General features: G+C 40.6%; 1 protein-coding gene and 1 long non-coding RNA gene across 7 annotated transcripts in view; one reads left to right on the top strand and one right to left on the bottom strand.

Moving 5' to 3' along the window:
• DST (dystonin) overlaps positions 1-21211 on the top strand; it is a 288896-nt gene that overhangs the window by 12040 nt on the left and 255645 nt on the right. For 4 of the 5 annotated variants that reach the window (XM_059842688.1, XM_059842695.1, XM_059842696.1 and 1 more), the window contains exons 3-4: positions 4192-4380; positions 20782-20989. In XM_059842688.1, coding sequence (XP_059698671.1) covers positions 4192-4380; positions 20782-20989 — 397 coding nt within the window. Of the gene's footprint in view, positions 1-4191; positions 4381-20487; positions 20634-20781; positions 20990-21211 lie in introns of those variants that run through there. The other variant, XM_059842689.1, reaches the window with a different exon arrangement.
• On the bottom strand, positions 366-20931 carry LOC132325409 (uncharacterized). 2 transcript variants are annotated; one of them, XR_009485937.1, is made up of 3 exons: positions 20803-20931; positions 4101-4294; positions 366-3303 (listed from the first exon to the last, which is right to left on the bottom strand). It is a non-coding gene; the product is annotated as an uncharacterized LOC132325409 (long non-coding RNA). The 2 variants fall into 2 exon arrangements; XR_009485936.1 differs by having other exon boundaries at positions 366-3306.

Below are 21211 nucleotides of genomic sequence, written 5' to 3' on the forward strand. Positions count from 1 at the left end.
TTAATTTGGATACTCACAGTATGGATGTGTGTGAGTGAAGTGGTCAGTCTGGGCTCTGGGTATGGCCAATGGAGAGAAATATGGGCTGTGAGGCAGTGGCTCATCTCGCCCGCTGGCTTTGGTGGCTAAAAGGGTAACCTGGGGAGGGGATGTCTGCTGAATTTTGGTCAGAGAAACCCACACATGTTTCTGTAGACAAGGAATTAGTCACTAAATCAGAGCTGTGAAGTTAAAACTTGGATGGATAAGATATTTTTTACAGAACACCTTATTGTGAAAGTAATTTTACACAGTGTTCTCTGGCATGCCGTGGCCAGGCTGGCAACATTCATCATCGATTTGGGTATAAAGACAGACAAAATAGGTTCTTTCAATATTATCACATCCCATTCAAGAGGAAAAAACAAACAAACAATAACAACCCAACCAACCAACCAAACAAACAAAAAAAACCCCACAAACCAAAAACCCCCAACACTCAGAGATTTAAAAGGATGAATTTCAGCTAAAAAAGGCTGATCTCCCCAGCCTGCTTCCTCATACAGAAAAGTTCACTTGCGATCAGATGAACTAGCCTTTGGCTCTGCAGCAGCCTCCAGAGACACATCTCCATTCCTGTTTGCTGTAGACTTTGATTAGGAAGATCACTCTTCCTGGATTCCAACAGACTCTAACTGGAAGGATGCACATGAATGCTTTTGCAGAGAAGATAATTCCAGGTTCAATTGGCCTCATGTCTTCCTCTGATATGCCTAAAGCTGGTTCTGGTGGTCATATGAGTTGTTTCTTTAAGGAAGACTACTTTAGTGTAAATCTTTGTGCAGCTATTTTGGTATTTGGAAGACAGGTTTTCTAAAAATACATGTTTGAAGTTTTGTTTGGTTTGCCTTGTTTCAGAATTCTACAGCACAAAAATGAGTCAGGCAGTAGGTTCTGGAAATGAGCAACTCCCTCCCAGCACAAAGAACAAGACAAGGTTTTCATTGCCCAGTGACACAGCATTCACGATACTGGAAACTACAAATTGTTTAATGGTGTTAGAGCAACCTCATTGTAATATCCCTGTGATTTTAAAATCTCCAGCTTTTCCTCAGTGATTTGGTCTCAGGTGGTGTACTGTGCTTCCCTGAGCATTTTGTAACACTTTTCTGCTCATCTATGAGCACTGACTTGACATCTAAAATAGCGCTGTCTTTGCCAAACAAATATTTGTGTGATTTCCGTGGTTTTTGTTTTGATTGCTGTATTAATATGATGTTTTTAATTCTGGACTAAACTGAGGGATAAATAACACAGATGACACAAAAAGCTTCTGTTCATTTTACTGTTTAGAAGGAATCACCAGGCACTCTAATTTTGCACTGAGCATAGGAGTAGCAGCTTCCATATGTTAAATCACTTTTGCCTCCTGTCTTCGTTTTTGATTACCAAATTTTGAAATTTTCTGGATTTGCCTCTTTGCTCTAGCAAAGTCCCATTGCAGGAATGAGTAAGCATTTTGGGATTTGGTCTGAGGACTCTGCCCTTGTAACATTATCTTTGTAGATACAGAATTAATTTTCCACCTGAAATCATGATCCTCTGCCTTTATCACATTATAATCCTCCTCACAGCAACTATTTGTGATACTGCAGGCAGATTATGACTTCAAGAGAAGAATGAGCCTCAGCAAACAGAAGCAGATGAGCTCTTAAAGAGATAAAGATCCCATTTTCTTGCTAGTAATAAACACCAAAAGTGAAAAAAATACAGAAAATATCAAGGCAAAATGCTGTCTATAAATAGATTTTTCTGGAAATCACTGGTGACTTTTTCATATTGAAACATAATAATCAATAAACCTAGACATGTTTTGAGGTGAAGCCACTTGGTGAGACAGACCCACATACTTAAATCCCTATTTGGCATGTGTTTCTAAGCACTTTTAGAGCTGCTTAGCTTCTATCAAATTCTTCTGTTACATAAACATACTTTCCTGAAGAGTTTTATCCAGCTAATGGGATGGGAGTGTGGCGAGGGAGCAGTGCAGGGTGTATCACAAGGCTTTGGCCAGGGGCCCTCACATAAATAAACCATAATGCATCTAGCATTTTAAAAATCTATTCTGATTTCAGAACTTGGAATAGATTTGCTGGGTGCTTTGGTCTCTTAAGGAATATTTTGACTTGCTATGGAATAATCCCTGATGCACACTAGCATTTTTTTCTAAAAGGAAATTTCCACGAGCAGTAAGCCCTGCTACAGCAGGCTCCCTGAGTTGTACTTTTCCCTCTTATCCCAAATAGTCCCTAGTACCACGTGGAATGATACATTGTAAGTATCTGTTAGCTATTTCACAGTGTGGAAGGAAAATGGGGCAATTTGCTTTCCTGCTGCAATAGTGTGGCAGAGTCTCAGGTTTACATCTTGGAATGTTTGGAGATCCTCCTAAAACTGCAAAGATCTGCTGGCTGCAGTGGCTTCCACTGTACTGCTTGCTTTGGTTGATATGGGCAGGGTCCTGCTTCCATTCAGACCCAGGGTGTCAGGGTCTGTCCTTACCCAAACTCTGAATGATTCCATTGCTTCTGAAGAGTAGGAGGGATCATAAAAAAAGATTCAGGAAATGCTGGCTGTACCTTTGCATCATATGTATTGCACAGCCCTGATGCACTGCAGACATGAACCTCCCTGACTGACTAAGGAGATTTGGGCTCTATTTCTGTCCCTCCTCTCCATGTTATGTGTAGAAGGTTGTTCCTTGGAAGTTACTTCACCTTTCCACTTCAGCCTTTTTACATCATCTGTTGCATGCAATGTTTTCTATAGCAATTACTAGCATGTGTATGTAAATGTGTGTTTGTGTCTTTTGGCCATTTAAGGGTATATTTACTTAATGTGGAATGCATTTAAATAATGAGGATAGCTGTTTTTCTGTCTGAGTGTCCAGGACAGACACTGCCTTCCCTTACAGTCTCATGAACATTAGTGGAAGAAATCCAGTTTTCACAGAGCCATACTTTTGATTGTTTCAATTTACCAACATAACAGCATTTTAGCACAACTCTTCTGTGCTGGTTTCCTAATTAAAACAACAACAAAAAAGGCAAAACAAATCCCAAAACCCAAAAGCTAATGGAAGGAAGGAGCAAAAGAACAGCAGATTTATATGGAAATGTAGTGCTCCCACTAGTTTTCTGCTGGCAGGAATTCAGGATATTTAGATTCACAGCAAAGATTTCTGCAGTTTTATCTGAAATCTAACCTCGCAGAAGTTGGAATCTAAAATGCTGGCTTTGTTGCATAAGGACTTCAGCAGGTATTCTGCTAGAAGAAAAAAGAAAGTAGAAAATTAGGAATTGTTGCATCTATTCTTGGTTTTGAAAAGAAATATAGTCCTTAAACTGCAGACTGTCACTAAGAACAGATTTGGCTCACCTATTCTGAAAGCTGATAAGACTAAGTGAATGAATATTTACAACCTGGCCAAGTTTAATATCAACCAACATTGTATTCAGTACAAATGGCCCTTGTCAGACTTGTGCATGCTCATGAGGGGACTCGGTGAAATGAGACAATGCTCATTGTAAATGCTCTGCAGGTAGCAATAAAGGGATAGCATTAGACATGTTGCCATTAAAGGAATGAAATTCTGTAAGGCCATGAGCCATTCTGGATGATGCTCAGAGGTTTTCCCAGAAAGCCTCTAAAAAGCATTTCTGTAGGGCAGCTTTTCCAAAGTTTATTAATTTGGCCAAATATACCCGTATTTCTGAGGTGATATAATTGTTGCCACCTATCAATTTTGCTTCACTTTCATTCTCAGGAAAAAAGTCCACATTTTCAGCCCATGTTCCCTAAAACTATTTCTCATGAGGCCAAGAATTAACCTGGAAAATTTTAATTATAAATTTTAAATTAGAACTTTTTAGTTATAAATAACTGAAAACATGAGCTTACAAAGAAATGCAACAGGAGTTACTGCTACTGGCTGTGTCTGTAATACACATAATTGAGCAACATCAATCAGATGTGATATTAACAGCACTTGGCAACGTCTCTTTATTGTTACATGCAGTATATATGGACATTATATTAATTTAAGATGAGCATGCCTGTACCTTGAGTTGTTAAGGTCCAGTGTGACGTTGCAGTTGTTACACAGCCCATATTGGGAGATGCCAAACACGATGATTCCCTTTTCTCTTGCAGGGCTTTAGATCAAGCCCCCGCCATGCCAGAAGACGAGTAACACCTCGCCTGGAGGAAACACAACCCATAGTGGAAGCTCACCACCTCAGTGAGCAGGAAACTTCTGTAAGAAAAAGGAAAATCAAGAAAAGCAGCCGAGTCCAACCAGAATTTTACCATTCTGTTCAAGTCACCCCAACTCGAAAACCTGTAAGTATTCTACCTTTAGGATAAATAGCACTTACCATTATAAAGCACTTATACTTAGAGGCATGTAATATAATTCTAATTTTTGGGCTATTTGTATTCTCTTTCTCAATTTAAAAACCTTTTCAGTTCTCATATTCAGCAGCAAATCCAAATAAAAGTTGACAAGACTGTATTTAATGTTGATGTATAACTCTAAAAAACAATCCTGTTCTGAAGAGGGTTTTTTGAATTTGGATTTTTAAAATTCATTATTTAGACTATAGACTATAATCAAATTAGATATTACATTTTATAGTTTTATAGTGATGTTACTTGACAGGTTTTTATAGCAAATGTGCATTTTATTTAAATTTCTTACTTAGATTTAACAGAGATGCTAGGTACTGAACTAAATTTCTATTAAATATCATTGCTAGATTCAATTTTGAGATCTCTTCTACTTTATACAGTGTTCACAATCTTTCTGCTCAACAAAACTTAGATCAAATCTCATGATTCTTTGCTCCTCATCTTGATTTACACACAGTTATTTTAATACTGATAACCTACTTTTAGTATGGAAATATGACAGTTTGTTGAGACATACAGTTCCTAATGTAAATTTGCATGAAGACCTATTCTGTCCTGCAGGCATAATGCTTTTCTCTTTTTAATGAGAGCTCATTGCTTTGACACATTTTCTGAAGAACTTTTCTGTGCCAGTGTTATGGGGCTTGAACAACTTTTATAGAGTCAGTATTATTAAAGAGGTAATTATTGAGCATACCCTAAACCAGATTATTGAAGTTGCTGGAACCTAACTGAGCCTTCCTACACTGGTGTTAACTGAGAACCAAGAATTATCAGTGAGCTCTGAAGATGGTTTGAGGAAGCTTTCCTTAGTGGAATTACATTGACTGAGAGAACAAGCAACTCCTGCAAAGAAAGCCATAGCTGCCAACAACTGCCAGAATTTTTACCTAGTCTCTGAATTTGTTTCTCTGCTTTCGCTCCACTAGTCCTCATTTTCCTCTGTTCTCTCATTCTGCTGTCACTTTCTTCTCAACCATCTCCCTTTCACTCCCATCCTATCTTTCTTTCTAGACTACTTGGTCTAGCTCTGTTACTCATATTGAGTCTCCAGCCTCCCACCAGGCTCCCTCACTTCATTATTCACATTCAGGGTTCTTTCCCTGCTTTGCTGTCCTTCCTTCACCTCTTCCATCATCAACTCTTATTTTCCATACCATCCTACTGTTTTTTTCTTCCCCCTGTTTTCTTTGATTGTTTGTATTTTTTCCCATGGTAGGCCTATGCCAAGGGTAAGCCTGCCTGTCACTGCTGAGGCTGTGACCAATTGCCACTGATTACCAACACTGGAAAAAGAGCATCAGTGCCACTGAATTCAGAGCTAAAACTGCAGACATGGTGTAAGCAGCAAAACAAGCTCGGAAGAATGGATTAGTTATGCTAAGAAAGCCCTGCTTTTTCCAAAAGTCAGTAACGTGTCAGGGATTTTAGGATGAGCAAAATAAAAGATATAAGAACAGAAAATGTTCTGTGTTACTATATAACTTTACTTTTGTATCATTTCACGTGTCTGCTAAGATCTACCACAGTGTCCTAGGGTGTCCTAGGTTTCAGTGAAACAATAATAAATCCCAGATTTAGAGAAAACTTCTCTCAGTGCTGTCACCATTATGCCACTTCCTTGAAATTGCTTTTGCAGTGTATCTTTTATACAGTTATATAGTTCTTTTGATAGTTTTTCCTTCTACAGCCTTGATGAATGCACATTTCTACCAAAAAAGAATAAAGTATCTTTATTATACTACAATCCAGAAAACATAAGTCACCGATTTAATTTCTCATGGACATTGTAAGTTATTTTGAGTGTATTATTAATGCCATGGTGACAGGGTGAGTAAGGTTTATGCCATTGCCATGACAAATCTCTGCAGTGTTGTGAAGTTCCAGGCAGTCACCAGGATGTCCATCCTGCAGTTTATTGCATCTTCATCCCTCTTAGTCTCAATGTCTTGAAGCTGAGAGACTTTTGACCTTCATCTTTGTACAGTTTTACATGATTCAGTTCCAGAAATGCTCTTGTTAATCTGTAAAATTTCTTTCCCCTTCCCCCCCCCGATATTCCTAGCTTTGCTCACTTGAACCACTCTAAATAAATAATCTCTTGTCTTGATGTTTACATTATGACCATATTATGCTGAGTCATCACTTGAAAAGAGTCCTGTATGATGTCTGCCAACCAGAAGATATAATATCTCCTCATAAAACAGTTCTCCTTTTTGGTTTATTTTTTTTTCCCCTCCTCATGCCTTTTTGTCCCATTTTTTTCTGACGAGAATGGTATCTCCAAAGTAACTATAAAAAAACCTTAGGGAAAGCTTTTTCTTTGCTCCAGCAAAATTTAAAGTCCTGAAATATATTAGCCCGTTTTGTTGTCATATTAAGATATATGCATAAAGACTTTTCAGATATTTCATTTAAGGCTCTGGTGGATATTTAGATGTTAGGCTTTCTTATTCTTGCTTAGTTAGACTATTTTGTATTTGGTGGGTTTTGTTGTGTCTAAATCTTGTTTTGCAATTTCCTAGCTGCTGCTATAATTATCTGAATTTGCTTGCATTATTTTTTACTTCCTGCATGGCAATCTGAGATCTTTCCAGTATTGTTCCTGATCTTGTCAGAACTAAATTAGTTGTAATTGTTTGGATGGGAGTAATCCTGCTGAAGACAATAATTACTCCACTTGAATATCTGCATGAGGAGATGTTTGCAGAAATCGAACATTATTTTTCTCTGAAAATTTAATTGGTTTTTTTATACCTTCCAGGTCGTTAATGGGGGTATTAAATATATTTTGTGCTGATACTGATCCTTGCCAAACAAAGTTTATAAGCCATTTTCATTTTTATTTATCTTACTCTAGTGCAACATGAACCTAGTGCTGAGGCTTCCCCTTGCAGGGCACATTGTTGTATCTCATGCCCTCTAGGTTACCCTCTCATTTGTAGCTGTATTATTTGTGCTGACATTCTCTGTAGGCGACAGTTTTACATCAGCTTCATATGGAGGAGAGTACACAAACCTGCTACTGACATGTACTTTGAATTTTTGAGCACAATGGAGAACTCTTGAGAACAAACAGAACTGTGGGTTTTAGCTTGGTGTGATTGCATGCAATTCAAGGGAGTGTTTCATATTGCTCCTTTCACAAACTGGGTACCTGATTCTGTTAAATTTTCTGAAGGTGTGGAAGGATGTGCAAAAATGTCTTGTTGTGAGCATGCTGCTGCCTAGCAATACCTCTCCAGGGCAGATTTTGAGAGTTCTATTAAAGCATTTTGAAAATATTATCTATATTTAAATAGTACTTCTGCTCTGAAGCAAAGTATAAAATGCTGCAAGTTATTTATAGGTGGCCTTGAGTTGTGCAAACATATGTGGCTCCTGAGCTGTGGGGTCAGTTAGGTGTACAGTTCTGCCAAGCAATGTTTGTTTGACTATGAACATAAGTGAAAAGAGATGCTGTCAAAGCAGCATCTTTTGACATCTCCATTGTTAAACGATTTGAAAGGCTCCTAAATGACTCATGCAACCACCAGGATTATTTACAATCGTGAGATGTAGTACCAAAATTTGCACTTTTGTTTGTCATGATCACTCTAAGACATGGCAGAGTGATAAATAAACCTGTTTTCTTCACTTTCAGATGTGAAAGCCCTATTTCTACTCAAAAGCCTTGTACTTTACACATCCAAAGATGATCTATTTTGCCCCAGAACTGTAGCAACAGCATATATTGAGGTGATTAACTTTAACTAGTGAATATTGTTACAAAGAAAAGTATCTCTGAAATAAACTCCAAAGAATAAACTGATGACAAATAATGATCTCAGAAGCACTGCTGATTGTGGGTATTCCTCAGGGTCTCCTAATTTATCTGTTTCTAATTATTTAAGGACTGGCCTTTGCTGAAGCAATTTAGCTCCTTAGGAGTGGGTGCAGTATCACTCTAAGTCACTACAAGGAAAACAGAGGGGTTGGATGTCTGAGAGGTCACATGTGAAAAAAACCCAATGTGAGCAGCTTCATTTGGCTCCACTGAGACTAATCCCGTGGCCAAAGTGAAACCTGCACTCTGAATGCCCTGATAAAGAAACCATGAAAGCAAAGTTTGATCAATTTTTAATGCATGTAAAACCATAAGCTGTCCCATTCATGGTCTTTTCAGCTAACCTGGTTTACTTATATGTTGGATTTAAGCCTTAGAACTTATGGGAAAATAGTATTAGAGTTCTGTCTGAAAAATACTTAGGAGCTTTTTTTTAAATATCTGATACCAAATAATTCATACAAGTCCCAGAAGTCTCACATTTCTGACACCTAACTTAAGAATATTTTTTTCATATGGAAAAAGTTGCTCTACAGGGCCCTTTTAGAGTTTTTAATATGTATCATTAAATAATATTAATTTTGTTAATTTCCATTTATTCTTACTCTGATGTTATGTACTAATTTTCTAGTACCACTATGTCCTTTACATGCTATTTGAATGACCTAAAACATAGGAGATGCCCATATTGCCCATCGCTCTGCACAAGATGTGGTTATTTCCAACTATTAGCTATTTAATCTATAGATTGCATTCATATCTTCTTTCTTTTGGAGACATCTGCTCATGCTGGATTGTGTCTCCTGTGAATTGCATTTAGAAGCAAACTTGGCAAAACACTATCATGCTATTTTTCACTTTCAGCATTTTTATTAACATGATATTAACGTTCTCAAACGTGTGGCAGAGCTGCGAGCTGTCAGATTCTGCACGCACGTGTGCACACACACATGCATGGATCCTCTCTCAGGACAATCTGAGCACAGCCATGAGGAACAAACACAGGGAACATGTGCATCCATATAAAAAGGGAAATAAGAACTGCATTTTTTTCATTTTTAAGACAGCTATGGTTCAGCCTGGCATGAAGCTAAACACAAACAGCACCACAGAGCTGTTTCCTCCCTGCCCCCAGTAGGATGGGGAAGAGAATAAGAAAAAGGTAAAACTTGTGGGTAGAGAAAAGGTTTAGTCAGACCGAAAAGGAAGGGAAAATAATAAGAATTATGAAACAATGTTCAAAACAAGTGATGCCCAGTGCAGTTGGACAGCACCTGCTGACCCATGCCCAGGCAGTCCCTGAACAGGAGGCTGCCACCTCTCAGGATCTCTCACTGGTCAGAGTGACTCTGAGATAAGTTAGAAAGTCTCTATTCTCAGCCCTGCGGTCGAAGAAGGAGTTAGAGTTCTTAATTTTTCGGTCTCAAGATTGTTCATTGTATCTTATCTATAAAATTCTTTCTCCTGTCCTGCCGAGATCCACTCAGCAAGACAGTCAGAGGCACTCTGCCTGGCCCCAGGGCAGTGTTATCTTTATATAATAAAAATTACATGTACAATATTTACAATTACTTTCCAATACCTACCACCTATGTTAGACAGTAAGCTTCTACTCTAAACTAATCTAAAAGTGCCACCATCACAGCAGAAGATGGAGGCCAAGAAGAAGAAGAGGAAGAAAGGCTGGACACGCCTTGTTCTTGCTGCCTGAACCCCCATTCTAAAAACTCCAAAAAATCTATTTTTCACCCTGTGATAAATTCACTATCATTCTACTTAAACTTTTGTGGCTTGTAATTTTTCATATAAGTTGGTAATTGTTTTTTCCAAAGGCTAGATCAAAGGCACAGGGGTTTGGGGCTCTGTGCCAAGGTCTCTGAGTCCCCTGGACAGGGGCTCGAGCCCTCCAGGGCAGCCAGAAGAATTTCTCGGGTTCCAACAGCCACCCTCAGTCAGCTCCCCCCAGTTTTGTTGCTCAGCATGATGCCATATGGTATGGAACATCCCCTTGGTCAGCTGGGGTCAGCTGTCCCAGCTGTGTCATCTCCTAGCTGCTTGTGCTGGCAACATGAGAAGATGAAGAGTCATTGATGTAGTGTCAGCCATGCTCAGCAATGAGTAAATCATCAGTGTGTTATCAACATTTCTCTTACCTTAAACCCAAAACACAGCACTGTACCACTCTACCACAGCTGAAACCAGGACAAAGACTTAAAAGATATTGATGGGGATTTTGAGAAGGTCCTGACAGGTTATTAGGTGATGGTTTCATAAAGTTTTTAACAAGATTTAAGCTTCTGCCCATCTTTAGCATTTTTAAAAATATCTCAAGGAACCTATTTTAGGTACACAGGATCTTTGCAAATATGACTACTAATGCTAAATGCAGTCATGTTTTAAATGAAGAGAAAGCTTTCAGTGGCCATTAGGTTGACTTTGAAGTTAGTTCTTTTTTCAAGAGACTGTTTACATCTCTTTTTTGGACTGCTGTATTTTATGGCTTCTCTTATAGCAAGTAACTCCTCTTCATGAACAGTTTTGCCCAGAGAGTTCATTTTCCCACTGTTCTTCCAGCTTCTGTGACCTCCTCCCTTGCTGCCTGCTCCCCATTTCCTCTTGGCTGCTTTTCCCTCTCCACCCTGCAGCTCATCCTTTGCGTTACAGCAATTGCCCGTTTCTTCCACTCCTTCTGCCCAGCTCCTAGGCAGTTTGGGTTTTTGAAGGGATTTCTTAAAGGTGTATTGCCATGAGTTTCACTAGGCCCTGGAAGTGATTGCATTACTATTTTAGAACTACTCTTTCCTAAAACACAAGAGTGATTTGTTAAGAATTAGATCTGGGATTTAAAATTATTGTTGTCTTTCTAGTGGTTTTTTCTCCTATACTGAGTTACTAGAGCTATTAAACATAGTACAAAAGAAACAAGTTAATTGCAATAGGGCTAATAATTGATAACACATTAATGGAAAAGGACACAAGAAGTAAGCATGGCAGTAACAGTACAAACTTCTATTTAGAGCACCTTAACTGACTTCACTGCTAGCTCTTATTTGGAGGGTTAAGGTCATTTGAATTGATTGGCCCCTGTGGTGACAGATCATGCTTGTTTTGAATATATTTACTTAGATATAAAGTCATGTGGTTGAAAATAACAAAAAATCTGTTATTTTTCTGTACACCATTGCAAATTATCCTGTACCTGTGGGCAAAGCCCTCTAATATAGCAGGATTTTTCTTGATAGGTGAGCTGATTTCATACCATTTTTATTTTGTCTGAGCCAACTTTCATTCCCAGGGCAAATGCTTATTTAGTGAAAATGGGATGAGAGCTTAAACCAGTCTAACTCTCTTCTAATTTCTTCAAAGAGGGTCATAGTGCACCCTTCATCCTTGGAGCTGTAGCTAATTCGCTACTAAATTAGGAGTGAATGAGAGAAAATATTATTCAACTGTTGTATTGTGAAACTCTGGCTTGAAAAATGTCCTTTTTTTTTTTTTTTTTTTTTTTTTTTTTTTTTTTGCCACCATCATTTTGCCATGATTTCTATCAACTGGGCTTTTGTGTTCATTGATAAAATTTTACTACATGCATGCAGCATAGCCTCACAGAGAAATTAATTTTTTAGCTGTTCAGAATTTTTCTTTTTTAAACCTAGTGTCCTTCTGGGAGAGCTAGTAATAGAAACCTAAGCTGCTAAAATGTGCTAGCAGTCTTAACTGTAAGAAAAAAATGTTTTATGTATGTGATTATAAATGGTAAATTCTGTACAGTAGCTGAAAGCAGGTTAAAAAAATTAATCAGCTCTGATCTTGTTGATAGTGTTGTTTGCACAACTTAAAATGACCAGTAATTGTCTCACAGATGCATAGTAATTATAGTCTAAATGCAGATGTTTCCTTTTCCTTCACTGCCACAAGAGTCACTCTTCAGAGCTGTATTGTGTAACATCCTTCTGTGGCACATAAAAGTACATCTTTATATAGCAAGGGGCTCCCTTATCCATTTTTATTTATATATAACACTACACATGGGTATGATGTTGAAAGAATAGTTTGGCAGAGGCAAGTGTTCAGCTATTATCAAGCACTGGAATTAAGGTTCCACGTGCAGCTTTAATTCAGTGGATTATGCATCTGCGTTGTCATACAGGCTTTAATTGTATGATAGTGTACTGGTTTTTCACAGGATGTACTCTGTATTCACCACAGGGTGGAAGTGCTCTTAGGATGACTCTTACGTGTAGGAGTTCTGCTGCAGAAGTTGTAAAGTGTATAAATGAATAAAACAGGAGACTGCAGGAAGACAGAGGATCTCCTATTTCTTTAAAAAGAGAGAGCGCTGCTTTGGAGATCGAAGGGTGGGCACAGGGACACTGTAAATAAGCTGAACAACTGGTTTAAAACATTTTTTTATCTTCCATTTTCTAAGTGCCTAGAATCAAAGCATGTAGCTGGGTTTACAGAAGTTCTTAAACTGCCATTCACCACTGAAATCTGTATTTAGTGCTGTAGTCTGAGTATTATTAATACTCAGATATTACTCATTAATACTGTAATATTAATGGCTCTTAAAAGTCAGATCCCTGGCATCTCAATTTGACCTAGGTAAAAAAAATTGATCTCCTGGTTTACTTTGCATCCTGTGTAATGGGAGTGAGGCAGTCAGATACTACTGTAGTGATGAGCACAAAAAGCCAGTCTATTAAATAATAACTCCTTCTTCACACTAGTGTTTGAATACCATGAAGTAAGTTAAGCTCTAGGGCTGCCCATTGAACGGAGGATAACAAACAAAATACTGAATAACTGTTTGTGGAGTGAATATCACCCATCATTTGCACTAAATAAGAGCAAGACTTTTATTAAGAAAATCACTGAGGATGTAATAGTATATGATCACATCGTTATACTGCATTGTAATATACAAATAGGCTGAAGCAAGGCTGCATGGTGAACCTTAAGTGTGGGATTTGGTAACATTTTAGTACTTAACTTTGCAGCCCTAAGAAAAGTATTTTAACAGGAACTTTGTGTTTAATTTTCCTACTGTTGTTAAAAACAAACTGGAAAAGCTCAGCTGTGTAGCTCATTGGCAGATTTTGACTACAATATGGAAAATTCTGTTGTATTTCAAGGAGAGACTGATGGCATTTGTATTCCTCATATGAATCAGTAACACAGGGGAGGAGGTATTTTTATTCTAGAGGAACTCTCAGATATTTGCTAATGGCTGGAGTTGGGGTGAAATTTCCCTTTTCTTCCAGGCTTCTTAGAGCAATGAGCCTTCCTGTGCTCATTCTTCCCAAGTGTGGCTGTTTCTGCCATGCCTCCTCCAGCCTGCTCCTGACCTGCCTCTGCCAACTCCTTCCTCGCTGTCCAGTCCTCACTTCTCTGCTGACCTTGGCCTTTCTGCTCTTGCTCTGCCAGTTCTTGTTTCACTCCTTCATGTCACAGCCCTTCCCAGGTTCACCTGGTCAGTCCTTTCGTGCTCTGAGGCATTTGTTCAAGCTGTCTCTTTGATTTCTGTGCCTCCCTGTGGCCCCTGGTTGCATACTCCATTCCTTGGCTCTTGTCTGTCTTCTCTGAAACCTTCACACACACAGTTCATACCCTCCTTGTTCATTAAACTGCCTTGTTCAAAGCCTCTTGCAGAGGCAGCTCCAGTTTCATGTCAGAGCCTGAGCTCTCCCCAGTCTGCTTCCTCCAGCATCAATGGTCACTAATCCCAGCAGTTACCTTGCAGGTCCTCTAGTCTTTATCCACAGAGTCTGCTGCTCCCTTGAATGCTTTCCAGCTGCAGCTCCCAGACTGTCAGTCTGTGTTTGTCCCTCAGGCTCTCAGTCCCAGTGTACTCCTGCAGCCCTTTCCTGCAGCGTGCCTGTTCCGGTGTTTGTGCTCTCCACATTCCCATCACACGGCTTCTTCCTCTCGCTGCCTGCGCTCTGCCGAGCCAGCCACGGAGAGCACAAACCAAGAGTCTCGTGCCTGTCAGGCCTGGTGCCTGCCTTGCCCTGCTCTCCATGCCTCTTGTCCACACCGCCATCCACCTGGAATCATGGCAAGCAATGATTAAGTGCAAAGATTAGTTTTTCCTCTGGATCTCCAAGCTGGAAGGATCCTGGTCAGCTCCTTGGTGGGGATGGTAGGTGTCCCAAGCGTGGAGGTAAGAGCTGTGAGGGTGAAATTTGCTTGGTCATTCTGTGATGGTGGGGTATTGGTCTGGTAGATCTGAAACCCCTGAGAGACTCTTTTCTCAGAGGTGATACATTGAAGACATTTTAATTGAGAATTTTGAACCCTGTTTGAAAAAGTCTGGTAAAATAACATTGGTAGTTACCTGAACACTAGGAATAGTTAAATCAAACTATTTACCTTTGCAAAGAAGAACTGCTAGTAGGTAAGGAGAGATTAAAAGAAGTTCACTTGCTCAGCAGAACCAAAAGAAGGTGAGAGGAGATAGTATGCAGGCTATGAATACAATGGGGAAGCAAAAAGGTTATTTAAGGAAATAAACATTGTTGTTGCAAAAAGCCCCCAAAAGACCAGGAATAAGGTTGAGGTGGCAATTAGAAGATCACTTGTAATCAAGACAGCAGGAAGTTCTGCAGCAGTTTTCCAGTCAGAGTAGTGAGATCAAACACAAACTTTAAAAGCTTTACTATATACTCCGTGATGCCAGGGATAGCAGATGATATTTATACCTCAAAGACTTATCACTCTGACAAATCTAGACAGATCTTTAACAAAGATGGCAAAAGACTTATGTCTAGCTTAAAGCATATTCATATTTGAAGTATCCATCCCAAAGCTTACAGTCTTCTAAAAAAAGATCACTGGGATTTTTTTAGTCTTTACAAATAACTACTGGATGTTTTCATAATCTTCCTCCCAGGCTTCTCAGTCAGCTTTGACTAAAACTTTTCAAGAAAATTAAACCTTGGGAAGGAAATAAGATAAAGAAACTCAAAATGGATTTGATAAGAGAAAATCTCATAATTTAACTATTAAAACTGGTGTGCGTAATTATAAGAATACGTATTTTCAAATAGTTTTATGTTGATTGATTGCTGGATTGAGTCTTCAAGTTTAGTTCTAAAGCATGGATGATAGAATAAACCCCAAATACTTATTTCCATCTTCTCCTACCTTTAGAAGGAAAGAATGTAAGTTCTCTCTACAGAGCAGGTAGGTGTCGTCTTCATGTTTGAAAAGCCTACCTGTTTGCAAAGACAGTTTAACATAGAGCCAGACCCTGGACGATCAGAAGTTTCAGATTTAGTGTATTTGCCTCCCAACTTTCTGCTTATTGTTTTATGACATTAAATACAAACCCAGAAACTCTGTAGTAATTTTCATATTTCCTGATAACATAGGTACTTGGACATATGGATGTCCTCTTAAGTGAGTGGCACAGAACCAAAGAAAAATATTAATTTCCTATATCTACATCTCCACTGGTGATTTTTTTTAAAAGTTAATCATCACTGGCTTTACATTGTCCTTGTTGGTACTTTAATTTGTGTGTGTTTTGAACTTTGATCATTTCTGACAACATGCAGTCCCAAGGGACTCACGTAGCCTGATTACATACATTGGATATTTTATGCTCTGCATTTCATTATCATCTACTCAGGTTAAGGTGGTAAAGATTTACTAATGGGACCTTGCAGTTGCCCTAGATTTAGTCTTAAATTTGTTAAATTATTTTACTTTAAAAGTTGATCCACTTTAATATCATTCAGTCTGGGATGTTAAAGGACAAAAATAGCTGTTCGCTTTCAATTGATTTTCTGAATTATTTTAAATTGAAAGGAATTTTGCTGAAACACAGTGAGTAAAATCATTATTTTAGTGCTTAATTTCTGTTGATATTTATCCATTTCCTGCAATTAGTATAAGAAAAGAAAAAATATATTCCAGGAATTCTGAGATAGTTTAGTATATAACTCATAATGAAACTGAAAATTAAATGTCAGTCAGTGTTGACCTTTACTTCCCACAGCTTCCAAAAAACAGCATGAAAGGACTCACTGCAGTGGACAATCTTCTTAAAGATAAAATGTGAAAGTACAAACTATTTTATTAGAATTCAGCTGGCCAGCACAATCTCTGATGTGTCATAGGGTTGGGAAATTTTTGTAATATGAAGATAATTTGGTATCAGCCTTGCAGCAGCTTTTCCCAGCTGGTTTGCCTGACCGAATTTGAAACCTGACCTCGGCTAATGCTTCCTCCCCTAGGAATGACAGTGTGCAGTCCCCGCTCTTCTCGACCCTTTCAGCTCCTGTTTCCAGGTGCTTTCCTGTTCTCTGGTGCTGTGCAATGCTCTACACCATTTGCCAGCTACACCATCTTCCACTCAGTGTCTACCTGATCTTCTGCTGTGCCTCACCTATGACAAACAGCAATTCTTTCTCTCCTCATGGGAAATCAAGCCTTGGACCTTGGCCCAATCCCTCTATCAAGAAGTATACTAAATGCTTCTTTGAAATCATCCCCGTTACTGGAAACCAGCTCGCTTTTACAGCACGGTTGCCAGCCTGACTCTCAGGCGGCTCCTGCAAATCCCCTGATTTGGTGGGAGCCCGCCGGCAGCGGCAAAGGGAGCTCGGCTCAGCGCTGCGCCGCTGCGGAGCCCGCCGCTCCGGGACTCGTGTGCGCTGTGCACCCCCGTGCGGCACCGGCAGCGAGCAGTGCCGGGAACCCCGCCTGTGGATGCTGCCAGCTCCGCCCGGCCGAGCTCCCGTGGGACGCGGCGGCGGCGGCGCCCCGAGTGCCGCGCAAAGTGCGCAGCGGCTGCAGCGCTCCTGCGGAGCGGCCGCGGGGCTGCAGAGAGGCCTCCGGGCTGCAGTGCGCTATCGGAGGCAGAGAATAAGCAGCTGTAGCAACTGAGCTGTGACCTTACAAGCCTTCAAGTCCTGACCCTTGCAAAGTCCCTAAGAGTAGGCTAAGTAAGGATGATCAGTATTTTGGGGGATATAAAAGATACTTCACTCATGTCGCCCCCCAAAAAGGGTGCTGTAGTATTAACTGATGTTTTTCACTTGCACACACCATGCAAATCATACAGAAATAACAGAAGTGCCTTACATATTTTGATTTTAACAGACTATAACAACCATTTTTTCCCCCCATGTGTTGTCCTAATGGATCAGGAACATTTTTCAGAATAGTACAGATGTTCTGCATTATTTTCTATTTTTTAATTGTTTAATATGTTGCCCTGATAATGGAACACTTATTTGGGACTTACAACTCTATCATGGAAAATGTGTATGCTAGAAGCATAGAGTCCAGTGGGATGAGTGGTACACAAACAGTGCCTGTGTGCAAATGAGGAACAATTACAGAATTAATATCAAAGCTGTTAATTTACTCAAGCAAAGTTGTTCAGTTTGTTATAAACACCTTTGCAATAGCAAAGTAAAAAATACCTAGGTGTTCAATATCTCTGTGGAGGCATTACTCAGAAGCATCTCCATGCTGAATAAGAAAGTAGACTGTAATTAGTTAGAAGTTGACATTTCTTAATGTGTTTCCAGATTTTGTTGTTATGAAAAATTCCTTTCTGAACTTCCTACATTACTCTGAAAATGAAACAACATGGTAATTGAAGAGTTAAAAAGCTACAGTGGGTTTTGATTATTCATTTGGTTACTGCACGTATCAATTAAGGTAGGATAACCTAAAAGCAGATAGCCAGTTGTAATACACACAGATGCCAGACTGCTCTACCATTGCCTGTTCAGTTTGATTCTCATAAAATATGAGTGGAGTCTTCTCACATAGCTTATCTTCCAGTATTGTAGCAGAGCAGAACAAAAGGCAGACTCCTTTTTCCTAAAACTGACATCTCAGTAGACTGATGGTGCACAATGAACAGTTTTTCACTGTTCACTCAACAGTGCTTTTGGCTTCTACAGGTAGGAGGAGATGTTATGAAATATAATAATGGGCTGTGAAGGCCTCTTTTGAAAAAAGGAAACCCTAATGGATAAAATTTATAGCTTGCTTTCAAAAATAAATCTGAGAGTTGAGACATCTCTCCCCAAAACTTCAATAGCAATTGCTATTGTACTTGGTTCTTGCATATTTCAAGCTGCTGCATAAATACTAACAAACTATTGCTATAGCACCTCACAACACTGTGTTTGGTCTCTTTCCAGCTTTCATACTATAAGCTAGAAATGCAGAAGGTGAAAACGATGAAAGTCAGAATCTGTCTCTGTGGGTAGGTGTGATCCAAGATACTGAGGGTTGCTGATCAGCCAGAAGAAGGTACAGGCCCGAAGCAGGATGTTCAGAGCTGGGATTAAAGGCAACACTTTCTCTTCTATGGTAAAATCTGAGGCTAAGGACAGGCTCAAAGGAACCTAATCCCTGACTAAGCACATGAGGGGCCCTGGTAGCCCCACCCAGCTGGTCCAGCAAAGTGCCCTGCAGCAAGCTGAGCACTTCCAGCTCTTATCAGGAAGTGACCATCCTGCTTTATGAGATCCAGTTTTAGTTTATTATACAAACTGACAGCCAAATAGTCTCTGCCCTAAAACTAATTATGAAAGAAATTTGAGCTAGTATCAGACATCTCATGTTTCTGTTTTTCTGCACTTAGCTTTTGCTCTCTCTACATCACAATACAGTGAACAAGAATTCAGTTGATTGGTTTTATTGGGAATGTATTCATTCCCTCCCTCACAACTCACATGTTTCAAACTTCACCATGGAGTACAGTACAAGGAGAAAAGAGAATTGGGATAAAAGTGAAGAGGGTCAGAAGGAAAAAATACTAATAAGTGATCTCCTCTTATTATAACAGATTATTTAACTGCATATTATTTTTTACTTTTATGCAGAGCAAAGAGTGCATCATATTGTTTCTCTGAATTATGCAGATTCTGAGTTTTAAATGGGTAAAATACCCCCCATGACAGCTGACAGTAAAAAAAAAAAAAAAAAAAAAAAAAAATCAGACAACAACCATACATTTTATCAGATCTCAATCACTGTACAAATTTCTTCTTTAAGAAAAGGTACCCTTTAAGCCCCTTTATAGAAAAAAATAAAATTGAGAAAAGGGCTGCAATACAAGTCTAAAATACTATCTGGCTTAATATCAAATCTGGAATTTAGAATGGCTGAATGGAGCTGTTGCTGTGTAACAAAATATGTTGGCTTTAAACTGAAAGAGGGAAGATTTAGATTAGATATAAGGAAGTAATCCTTCACTATGAAGTTCCAGTGAGGCACTGGAACAGGTTGCCCAGAGAAGCTGTGGAAGTGCTCAAGGCCAGGATGGATGGGGCTTTGTGCAACCTGGTCTAGTGGAAGCTGTCCCTGACCCCAGCAAGGGGGTTGGAACTAGATGGTGCTTAAAGGTCCCTTCCAACTCAAACAATTCTGTGAGCCCGTGATTCTACTACAGCTGTAAAAGTTGACAACAGCACACACCTAAAAATTAAAATAATTGGACGAGCATCAGGTTGCACTTTTGAAAGGCTGTAACAGGAGCTCCCACATAAAATGACAAATCAAACCCATCATTTTCTTGTCTCATGCCTTGGAGAAAACACAAATCCCTTCAATCTGAAGATACAGAGTAAAAGTAATAGCACCTTGCTGTCCATTGCATCCTGATAACATGTGTTTAATGATGTACCTTGAATTTCAACATGGAGCTGAACTGTTACTGTTCACACATCTCCGTTTCCCACTTTACCGTAAACAGAGAAGCCAGACATGGCAGCAGTCCTCTCCCTGCATCAGTGTTTATTTACGTTTCTGGAAGAGCTCTTTTTTTTTGAGTATCTGGGAAGCCTAAAAGTGGATACAGTTTATACACCGAGATCAGTCGTTTGCTTGCCTAAGTCGCCTGGCAAAGTGTGACTTCAGGCTGCCCATCATGCCCTGCTGCCCGAAGGGGCTGCTCTGAGGAATCGTGTTCCTTCCTTCCCTCCCCGGCTCCGTCCCCGGCAGCGCGGGGCAGGGGGAGGCCCGGGCGGCAATAAAGAGCCCGCCTTGGCTCCCCGCGGGCCTGGGTCTGTCCCAGGGCCGGATTTACCAGTAGCTCGGTGATGGCAAATCTTCCCCTTGTCCTGGCGGGGGAGCCAAACGCCTTCGATCTGTAGCCGGGAAGGTTGGTGGTTTTTTTTTTTTTTTTTTTTTTTCGGCTGTTGTTGCTGCCGGGTTTATTGTTGGGGAAGTGGGAGGCTCATTTGCGAGCTGTTTGCCCAGCCGCAGGCCACGGCTCTGGCCCGACATCCCTCCAAATGCACTCCTGCTAAAGACCGGCTATTTTTTGGGGGATCACCCTCGGCACGCCGCACACGCACCCTTTTCCCCCTCTAAATTCACACCAATGGTGAGCGGCGACCCTCTCCCCTGAGCTCCTTTTCCCGTGAGATGCTTTTCCACGCCACGCGGGGCGGGTATTCGCCGGCGCCACCTGAGGCCCTTCGTCCCGAGCTGCTCCCCACGCACCCTGTCTGTCTGTCTGTCTCCCCGTGCAGAGCTCCGGCAACGCGTCCTACCGATGCTCCATGTCGTCCTCCGCCGATTTCTCCGACGAGGAGGACTTCAGCCAGAGGTCGGGGACGGTGTCGCCGGCGCCGGGGGACACGCTGCCCTGGAACCTGCCCAAACACGAGCGGTCCAAGCGGAAGATCCAGGGCGGCTCGGTGCTGGACCCCGCCGAGCGGGCCGTGCTGCGTATCGCCGGTAAGGCTCGGTCGGGGGCGGCCGGGCAGGGGGCGGCCGGGGGGCAGAGGGACCCCCGTCCCTTCTCTTTCAGAGCGCGGCCCCGCCGGGCGGTGACTAAGCTCTTTGGCCGCCTTTTCCGGCTGGGTGAACTGATGCGTGTGGAAGGCGAGCCGAAACACGCGCAGGTGCGCCCATTAAACTTTCATGCAAAAAAGCATCAGCGGCCGGGGGCTGCAGCCG

Source organism: Haemorhous mexicanus, chromosome 3 (genome assembly GCF_027477595.1).
Source record: "Haemorhous mexicanus isolate bHaeMex1 chromosome 3, bHaeMex1.pri, whole genome shotgun sequence".
Taxonomy (NCBI): Eukaryota; Metazoa; Chordata; class Aves; order Passeriformes; family Fringillidae; genus Haemorhous; species Haemorhous mexicanus.